At 42.4% G+C, this 10,770-nt stretch overlaps 1 protein-coding gene across 1 annotated transcript; it reads right to left on the bottom strand.

The window, feature by feature from the left end:
* Positions 1-213: 213 nt before the first annotated feature.
* Positions 214-9,390, bottom strand: E2F5 (E2F transcription factor 5, p130-binding; the record flags this gene model as incomplete). The annotated part of the gene is given in 8 exon segments (XM_010156132.1): positions 214-957; positions 2,466-2,510; positions 2,924-3,124; positions 3,784-4,051; positions 5,682-5,746; positions 7,181-7,224; positions 8,453-8,614; positions 9,266-9,390. Coding segments are annotated over 8 exon segments (1,020 nt in total), but the record flags the coding sequence as incomplete, so codon positions are not given.
* Positions 9,391-10,770: the final 1,380 nt, after the last annotated feature.

Here is a 10,770-nt window from a genome sequence, read left to right as displayed (position 1 = left end):
ACAGCTACTTAATACAGTTGGGTTTTTATTTTCCAAGCAGAGCAAGAAGATGGTGCTTTCTGCTTTACACTGTAACTCAATTTTTTCAGGTTTCCACACATCTGGAAGAGGAACCAGCAAACGTGGATGCTGCCACAAGCCTATTATCTCAGTTGTGATGCATAATGGACAACGAAAGGATTGCAAGAAAAGATGATCCAAACTACTGATGGCTTTGTTTGTACAATTTTATTAAAAAAAAAAAATCTTGTTAATATACAAGTATTGGCACACTTCAATACAAACTACAAACAGACCTTTCCTATCACCTAGGAAAGTGGAATGTCAGAAGTCAGTGTGAGAAACTTAAAGTGCTAAAACAGAAGGCACTTCACAAAATTGGTTCACTGAAACAATTTAGCATAACTCAAGTTGATATCCTTCACTTTTCAGCTTGGCAGTGAAAGCTTCAAAATTGATTGAAGAGTTAAAAGAAATATAGAAAGCTTCTTGGCAGTAAAGCTTCCAAGAAAATGTTGTTAACTGTGAGCAAGAAGCCTAATCATTTTTTTTAAAAAATGATCAAAAGGCTATAAAGCATTTTCACTCCTCTTACTAAAGAAAACTCCAAATAATTGGATTACACAGAGGACACTCAGCTGAAAAAAACGTGCCAGAATTTTTTATAAAAGCCCTTTTTTCTGGTTGTTGAAGTTGTTTTGTGAAGTAGTTAAAGGAAGCAAAAGGAAATATACTCCCAGAGTCAGTGAACTAAGAAGTTATACATTCATTATTCAAATACTTAGGTTATGAAGAAGTCTAGAATGTTATAGTTAGAGGTAGATAAGTAGTCTGGTTGACACAATATCTAATAATTTAGTATCTGCACATCAAAGAGATCACAGACTCCTTCATTATCATCCAGGTTAAAGTTGTAGTCATCTCCGGGAGTAGGAGAGAGTCGTAAGAGAGGAAAAACTGTAAAGCAGGAATAGTTTAGTTTTAATTTAAATGCTTTTGGAAATATCAGCCCTATCTCATAATTCAGTATGTTTGTCATCACCACTACCAGGGTTAGTCTTAATTATTAAAACAGTCTTGATAATCTGATAAGCATGCTAGGATACATACGGTGAATACCTGCATTGCCTTAAGCTAAGGCTGTAAGTGACGTGTCTACATTTTTTGCTTAGTATTTTAAGTGAATTTGCTGGAACATAGTGATAGCTGTGGATAGCTGCCCAGAGAAGCTGTGGAGGCCCCATCCCTGGAAGTGTTCAGGGCCAGGCTGGATGAGGCTTTGAGCAACCTGGTCTAGTGGAAGGTGTCCCTGCCCATGGCAGGGGGTTGGAACTAGATGGTCTTTAAGGTCCCTTCCAACTCAAACCGTTCTGTGATTCTATGATTATGGACTTAATTTCTGTATCAAAGGAGATCCTAAGCAGCTTTTGAAGCTTTCATCAGAAAGCCATCATTTATATTCCTTCATCTTATTACAGTATTGCATTGCCTTCAAATGTTTCTCATTTTAAGCCAGGTACTTTCTCATTTTAACCATTATCACTATTTTACAGTTGAAAAATGGAGGCTAGTGGTTTCACTGCATTTCAGGCATGGACTTGAAGGCATCTTTGAGGAGGGGACACAAGAAGAGAAGCCTCAGCCCTCATGCTGCGCCTCAGGAACACTTACATAGCACAGGCGTACTGTACCTGCTCTAAAAGCGGGGGCTGTTTCCATTTTAGCCAGGTACTGGCACATTCACATAATCCCATCTTGCCCCTTGGATCTTATAATTACACAGTTCTTTCTGGATCAGCCCTGAGGCTGTCTGCTTGAAGGGCAGATAGTAGCAGAGGCTGCTCACAGCAGTGCATTTACAGGGCAGGAGGAACAATGCCTGCTGAGTTCACCTAAACCCAGCACATTCTGGCACCTTAGGGAGAGAGAGAAGAGAGGGGGCACATGAACTCACTAGCTGTGGTTCAGTTCTGCAGTCATAGCCACTGAGGTGCAAGAGCAGAAACGGGTGACATTCATCTGCTCTGTTAGTGTAGCACAGCTGGGCATGTATCAGTCTGCGTGAGGGCATGTAAACACCTCCTGAAACGTTTACTGAAAGCTCCTGCAGAAAGCCTGAGGCAGAACAGAATTAAACCAGATTTTTGGGGGTATTTTTGGTAAGGCAGCACAGTCATCAGCCTGTTCTTTGTTGCTGAATTAAGGACTGGTGGGTTACTCATGCATGTAAGTGCTTGCTGGATTAAGGCTTTCATATTCTGATTGTTAAATAAAACTGTTGCAGGGGATGGAGAGGGGAGCAAAGACAAGAATGACAAAGACAGAGGAGGCAGTACAGGGGAAAGAAGTAGTTTCATACTGACTCTTGGCATCAGATTTAATGGATACCTACCAAGAGTGCTGTTCACACAAAACCCATGCTGCTACTTGTGGTCATTAGAAAAGTAAAGATGCTAAATACTTACCATCAGAAGACATGAGTTCATCAATAATATCTCCACCGATATTTCCTGTGAAAGACAGGAGCCTGGGTTTATGGATGGCAACACATCTTCTCTGCATCAAAACATGGAACTGCAGCGTACAGTACGGCCCCTGCACGGTGCAGGAGGCGTGGAGACAGCATGCCGTGTATGCGATATGTTCATCTTTGTATCCCTTGGTTTTTCCCCAATACATTTCTCCCACTGGTCCCTTATAACCCTAGAGCCATGTACAATGTGAAGCTTATTTGGTAGCAGAGAAAGGTTATTTTGCTCAAAAGGAGTTTGCTACTCAGAGCTGGCTCGCTGGCTTCAAGGCCTGTCATTTCCTCAGTGGGAAAAGGGCTCCTTTCTCCCTCGGTGCAACTCATCGGTAGCTTGGTCACAAAGGGCTCAGGAAGCTGATAAAACCCACTCCAACAGCAACTGCTGCATCTTACCTGCGGGCTCTTCCATCTTTGCAATGTCGAATGAGTTTGGCTTGAGGATACAGTTAACGTCCAGGGGCAGCAGGCCCTGGTAGTCGTTTGAGCCAGATGCAGCTTGGGCGACATCTCCTGGAAGGCTGGGGTACAACACCGCCTCCGGAAGGCTGGAGTAGGGAGCGGCTGGGGTCGTGCTGCTCTGGGGCACGCTGCCGTCTACAAGAAAGGCACGTTACACAGCCCGGACGGTAACCCGGAACGCAAACGGCCTGCACCCGGCTTGGTCCCTTCAGGAGAACATGGACAGTCTCTGGGATGAGGCGAGAGGAGTCTCCCCCCTCCAAAGTCACAGGCACGGTGTAACCGGGACCCCTCAGAAAAGCAGTCTGCAGCACTGGCAGCATTTTCTTAAATCTTTCCATATTACCCTATTATTGTTACAAAAAAACACCCGAGATTCAGGCGGCCTCTCGCTGCGGCTATGTGGCAGAAGGTAAGAGACCTTGCGGCACAAAGGCTGGAACTGGTGCCTGTATTATCCGTCTCCGTAAAAGGTACACACACAAATCCTAGCCTCCCCCTTCAGAGGCTGGCGGTGTGTTCCATACAGCATTCTGGAGAAGCACCTCAGAGTAACTAACAGGATCACATCCAAAACCTGGCTGGTGTAAGATGATAAGCTACAATCTGTTTCACCAGACAAGACAGAAGGGGAAGAGGCTTCTGTGTAACCTGTTAGTAAGCCCTTGGGGTAGTTTCTTAACAGACTGCTGCTACGCTACGCAAATTCTCGATCTTTCCTTTACCTACCACCTTTTCTAAGCTGCCTCTTTCTCTCCCGCACCCATCTGAGGCAGGAAAAGCCCGGGACCCACCTGATGGCGTGTCCGCAACTGGTGTTTGTGGTAACTCTTGCCCCTGGTTGGGATCATGCTGTTCAGGTGGATCCTGAGGAGCTGTAGCAGGTTTCAGAGGGGTCGCTGCAGCGGCGGGTTGAGACGGGGGCTGTGCAAGGTCGTCGGGCGGAGGAACTGGGAACACCATGGGCTTGGAGGAGCTTGACTGTTTATTTATAAGCAGCACATGGATAGGTCCTGAACTACTTTTAAGATTGATCTGGTATTTCTTCTGTCCGTTCTGTCCCTGTAAAGGTGGTGTATTATGAAAGTTACCCTTCCTTGAGAACCTGGAACCTTACAAACTGTAACAGTAACTGGACAGGGTTATTTCCCGCAGAAAGTAATCACGGTGTTTGAGAAGTCCTTTGAAACTGATGTACTTTCTACCTCCCAGAAAAAAATTACAGTGCTCTTCCAGTTAGGTCACTAGATAGATCTGGTAATCGGCAAAAACTTAAAATCGGGCTCTGAACAAAAATATTTAATACATGTAATCTAATTTAAAAAAAAAGGTTACAAACCTGAGCAGAACACAGTGACAGAGGACACAAATACAGAGTTTCTCAGAGTGCTTAACTAAATCTTGAACTCAAGTTACACGAGACTAACGGCAGGACTACATCTGTTCAATAACTACAGTGATAAATAATGACTTCTGTACATTTAGATTTATTCCTTTTAAATGGAGCTTCAGAATGATCCTTGTTGGGACCAAGCATCCTAAAACAGTTGGATATCTCACCCAGACTGAGCGAACACAGGATCGTGAGTCAGTAGGAACAATTTCTTAGCTGATTTGCCAGGCCTTCTGTTGGCAAGCTACTTAAGCAATACAGCTAGGACTAGCTTCCTCTAGCACAGTATCAGTGAGATCGCTGACTCCACAGTGGCTAATTCAGCAAATACGTTTTCAGCAAGTACGTTCTAGAAAAAATGAGGATGAGAAAAGTGGGAAAGGAGCCTTAGGGAAGGGGAACTAAAGCAAAAACATCCCATTAGAACTCGGTGCTGAAGACTAAGATCAGCTGGTTTAACTGATCAAAAAGCAAAAACAACCCCTCCAACATTGCAGCTGCTGACTTTGGTCCCACAGAGAACCTTACCACTGCCTGAACTGGTATCAGCAGAGACAGACAAAGACAGTACCACTAATCAGCTTCGTGGTTCTACCTTTGGATGCTCTTGTGATATTAAACTCTGCTTAGCCTCACTAAAAATAGGTTGTGAAACTTCTCGGGTGCCTTCTACAAGTATAGTGGCTATCATGCTTCATACAATGCTCTCTTCCAGCTACGTAAACCCTAATTAGAACAGAGCACTGCAACAACCACTATAAAAAAATTAAAGATGGACAGAATAATTTGGCCTCCTACTTTAATCTTGCCCATTTAAAAAAGGAGATTACAGTCTGTTTCTCTAACTAGTCTAGTACCATGAGACTAAACATAAACTCAAGCTAAACTGAACCTCCAACTAAATCTAAAAGACATTTTTTTTTTCCTGTAAGAGATTTGTTTTAACAATGCAAGAGAGAAATTTGACACGTAAAGTCACTGCTAATAAGTTCTCAGGGGAATTCATGACAATTATGTCTAATCTGGAAAACTGCAACATTCAAAAGCAATAGGGAAGGGAGGGCAAAGAAACCCACTACCTTGTTGCTAACAGAAGACAAGAGTTACCATTAGTCTGTTCGGGTGTACAAAACCCGTTTTGTCCCACCCAGCCTCTCCCTTCTCAACTGAAACCATCTCAGTTTTGATTTTTGTTTTCCCCTTTTGCACAGAGATAGAGAGAAATCCTTCACTCTAACAAAGCTCTTCTTTTCCACTGTCCCTCTGGAACACTCAGGTGAACAAGAAACGAGTACATACCATTTCGGGTATAGGTACTTCTAACTGTGTACCACAAGGTGCTTGAATTGCTAGAAGCGTGTCTCCTGGTTAAACAGCAATTTTTAAGAAAGTGTTAAGTGTGCATATTTTTCTTAAGTCTTGAATGGTATCCACTCTAAAGGGATAGGATATTTCTCTCAGGTCACTTAAATTACTGCACAATTCTAGCATAAATAAACTTGTGGTGGGACTTGCATAGTCCCTATGAAATCCAAGTATATCCTATAACACAAATCACAGAATACCAGTTCTTAAGATCACAGTTGCAAGAACCTTTTCTCGTAGCAGTACAAGACGTACCACTTCTTTACCTGTTTGTTACTGTCCCCAGATCTCCTAGCTGTATATGTAACATGAGGTGAAAATATTTAACTAGTTTGTTTTTCAGCTAAATCAGCTCTTTGCTCCAGCTCACTTTATGGCTTCGAAGAGTGGTGTCAGTACAGAGAGATTTAACAGAAAGAGATCTAAAGATCGTCTTCAGTACCAGCACTTCCCAGTGTCCCAGCTCATAGCTTCTGCACTGCAAACAACTGGGATGCCACGGCTGGCTGTCAAACTCGCCCGTGGCTTACCGTGCGCACTAAGATGGATTGGTGTAAGACAGGAGAGCACAATTACATTAGCAGTACTGGCACAACCTGCCTTCCGCTGCAGGTCACTCACCTGCCAGCACACCATTTCCCCTCTGTCCAAAACTCAGAATAATGCTTTTCTTTGTCTGCCCCCTAAGAGATAACTTGCATGAAGTACTACGTGACTGGCATGCTAGCTGCCTCCACACTTTGTCATGACTAACTCTTTTTAGTAACAGCTTGTTTTTGCTGAAGTCTGCAGTAGTTGTCTAATCTCGCCTTCTTATTCCAAAGCAAACCCAAGCTTCCTTGTAGCAAAGAAGAGATGGTTCAGCTGGAGGCTGAACAACAATCTTCCCCTGGGTGCCCTGGGATCAGGAGAGGATGTCACGAGAAGTAACTTCTGCCAGCAATCCTTGACCATTTCTTCAAACCTCCTGCACAGAAGGATTCCTTCTGATTTAGTAACAATGCCCCATCATTGAACTTCAGTTGGCTCCATATACGTAGCATCATCAGGAGCTCCCTCTGGGCACAGCTGCCACCAGAAAATTTCAGGAAATTTGGACCTGCCTGGTCTTTCTGGTGTGTTGGACCAACATGTCCTGTCCCTGGTTCCATTAACAGCCTGAGGCAAAGTATGAATACAGAAAGAGACATCCAAAACCGGCACTCTGAAAACAGCTGAGCTTCCACTCTCTACAGTCTGTGACTACAGCTAGAAAATCCCAAACTTGCTGGTCACGAACACTATGAGGGACATACACTTAATACCGATCACTGCTGAATACTTCTAAATTCAAAACACTTACAGGGAAAAAGCAGGTTAGTTAGCAAGTTAGTTTTCACAAGGAAGATCAAGAAATCCCTCACTTTAAGAAATGCAGCCTAGCAACAACTTACCATTGAAGCAGTTGCAGATATCTTCATGCGTGACATACGAAAACGTAATTTATGTCAAGGAACATTTTTCTTAAAGCAATACAAAACTGGTATTTGTTGCCCTTTAAAAGACACTTGCCCAAACTCAGCATAAACTTATTGCTGTTACTCAGAGATGTAATCAAGGCAGGATTTTTGGCTTTCAGAAGGGCTAGTTAAAAATAACATAAAAATAGCAGAATTCTGTCTTTTAAAGAAAAAAAATTTATCTGTGCAGAAAATAGAAAAAGGAAGAGTTGCATAGCTTGAATGAGAAATGATCCTTCTAAAAAAGGGAACATGTAAAATCTTGTTTGGAAGAATAACATTAACCTTTTGAACCTGACACTACAGAATTCAAGTATATAGCGGAACTTCCCAGCATTGCAAAGAAATACTGCCAGAGGGGAATTGAGAGTTCACCTGCCATCCCATTCCCCTCCCTCAAGGCAGGATCAACTCTAAAGACATTCCAGACAGACAATTATCTCACCTCTGCTGGAAAACCTCCAGTGATGGATATTCCACCACCTCCCTGGGGGGTCAGTTCCAGTGCTAGCTCTCCCAGAGGAAAGTTTCTCCTAACGTCTACCTTCAACCTCCTTTCTACAAAATCCATTTTACAGCAACGGTTTATGAGGAGCAACTGCAAGCAATTTTTAAGAACTTACCACCGGTACTATAGCTAAGAAGGGCACTTTTCTGCTCAAATCTCAGGTGTCTGTTTTGCCCTGTATCTTGCAAGACAGCCAAACACGTGGTTACGAGTAAGGCAGCTGTAACTCTCTGCTCACGGGCTATTTACTACACACAGGGCATTTTTTCAGTTCCAAACCCAACAAGCTTCAGGACTTTGCCAACTCTGTTTATCTTTGGGTGATATCTTAATCTTTTTCAAGAGAAGGAAGCAACATGAAGAGATATTAATGTAAAGCACTGCTAAAAAAAGTATCAACTCAAGCGCCAGAAAGCAATACAGTTATTTTAAAATAAGGCACCAAGATCATACCATGCACTTAAGAATTACTGCCATATGTACATATGTGCTACATTATTTTCAGGTTACCAATCATACAGTCACAGAGGTTAGTAAGGTATGTAAACAAGATTTGTATTTTCTTCCTTTTTGAACCAAAACCAGAAGAAAATATTAGGCTTCCCTTGTTTCTGGATAAAATGGAGTACGTTATGCTTTACCCTACATTCTTACTGTTGCTTTAATTCTAGTTCCTTTTAACTAATTTAAAAGGATATTGGTGGTTTGTGGAATCATCCATGACATTCTTGATACTTTGCTGAAGCCACAGTTTCTGCTGATCCAGTTCTTTTTCTTTTAGCTCGAGGTCTTCAATTTCAGCTTCCAGATACCTCAGCCTGTCTACGACTTCTTTTGTATTGCAGCCAGCACCTACACCTCTTAAAAAGGCATAAAGGTTCATGAAATCAAAAGAAGTAAAAATCTGAATAAACCAAGCAAAGATAATTTTGAAAATAATATTAAGAAATTCTGAAATTCTACTAATATTCAATATGAAGGAAATGAGTGTTTGGCCTCCCAGCTGTGTTTTAATAGAAAAATGAAAATTCTTAACATCAAATCAAATTTAAAATTCCCCCTTACCTATTTTCTTTTGGAATGTAGCTTTTTTTCTGCATTGGAGCTGGTTTGCAGGCCCTTTTCCTTCCCCTCTAACTCTCAGCTAGAGCTTTGGAAAAATAGGCATGGACTACAGGAGGGTAGGTAGGGGGAAACAGTGTGTCCCAATACTCTTCCCACATTTGTCCAGAGTAAATTTTTCAACTACAAGTGCTATGTACAAAGTATCAGTACAAGTTTTCTGAAAGTTTCTTTTCTGTATGCTTTAAACTTGATTTTATGTATCAAAGAGGCAAGTTAAAGGGAAGACAAAGTTAATTTGAAACTTTACTGTAATTCTAAAACGTCATGTTGCTCACTGATGAGCCTAACATTAATTTTACGGTGTCACATCTAGTCAGAAGAAGTGGCAAGAGGCAATTTTTGTTGCTCTAGATCAAGTGAAAATTTGCAGAATTAACATGGCTTACTTCCACTGAATGCTGTTTTTTGACTTCTTCTCAATGAGATCAATCCCTTCCAAAACGTTTGTGATATCATAGATCCTTCTCTTCTGCCTCACAGCAAGGGTATCAGCAGCCTGTCAAGAGAAGAGCAATGAGTATCAGCAACTTGCACGCTGAGGGCAAAAGACAGTTAAGCCATTCCCTTGGAAAAACGCCACCTGATGTTGTTCTGAAGGCAGAAGGCTCAGCTCTGAGAGCCAGATGTTCCATCATGAATTCATAAGTTCAGCACCTGCCTGCAGCAGGACAAAGCGTGCTGAGGAGTCACCTGGTCAGAGGCCAGCAGGCCTACCCTCATCAGAGAGGAGAGCTCATGTGTCGCAAAGCCCGTGTTCAGGATCTGGAGCACATGCTATTCAACTACACGGAGGAGCTTGCAGTTAGGCAAGGCAGACAGTTACACCCTGCAGAGCAGCAAGCCTCTGAAGCCAAGGACCTATTAAGTTTATCACACACACCCCTCCTCTGCTGATGCTGGAGGTATTGCAGTCTTTGTTTGGATTAAACCCTGCTAGGATACCAAACACAGGGCTGTAATTTCACACGGTGGCGGAAGGAGAGCTGCAGTACTTCAGCCCAGCATCCTCCTCTAATATTTTCCTGGTCGAATCCAGCTCGCAGTGAACCTGGCCTTGCTCAGTCTGTCACACTGAGTACCAAGAGCCCTTCCACAGCTACCAGGATGCTGGTCTAGCTCACAGGGATGCTCACCGCTGTCACACCATCACTTTTACCTCACAGCTAGCTAAGCTGTGTGTCCGTGCGCTGCCACAGCTCCTCACTCAAAGCAAATCAGTGTCAGGCAGAGGAAATAGCCTGCTTCATGCCGTAATTCTCTCCACGGGCACTCTTACATACCTGATGCAAAGACTTAAGATAAATGAGCAAACTTGAGCTAGTCGTACCTTCCATACCCTCAACTCTCTGATTCTCTAAGTGGGTCAAGTTCAGAGAGTATTAGCAGCAGAGAAAGCAAAGAGGAGTCTGACTCTGTAACTACTAAGGACAATTAAATACATATAATCCCTTGTAATTATTGTATTAAACAGATTTAGAAGAAAAATAAATAGAAGGATAGCTGGCAACGACTTCTGCAACCCAAATCTGAACTAACGCGTAAAGCCAACTAATCTCCACGATAGCCAGATAATGATTTATTTCAATTTGTCCAACAATCTATCAAATGAATGCTTTTGGGAAAGCAGCCTACATGGAGAGTACAACCTAAGACAACCACAAATAGGAAGGAAAACTAACTCCATTTTATAGCAAAGTCCACATCACTCCTTTTGCGGTATTTTCTGAACCATAAACAAACTCACTAATTTCTTCTGAAGAAATGACACTTTCCTATTAGAAAGTTAATTACTCAGTAGTCCAATTTATGCTGGTGAATGTATTGCTAGTGAATTAAATACAAAAATGGAGATTAAAAAAAAATACCCTTATAGCCATGAGGTACCAACACT

The sequence above is a fragment of the Eurypyga helias genome, unplaced genomic scaffold (assembly GCF_000690775.1).
Source record: "Eurypyga helias isolate BGI_N326 unplaced genomic scaffold, ASM69077v1 scaffold510, whole genome shotgun sequence".
Classification (NCBI taxonomy): Eukaryota; Metazoa; Chordata; class Aves; order Eurypygiformes; family Eurypygidae; genus Eurypyga; species Eurypyga helias.
This window is presented reverse-complemented; position numbering and strand designations above follow the sequence as displayed.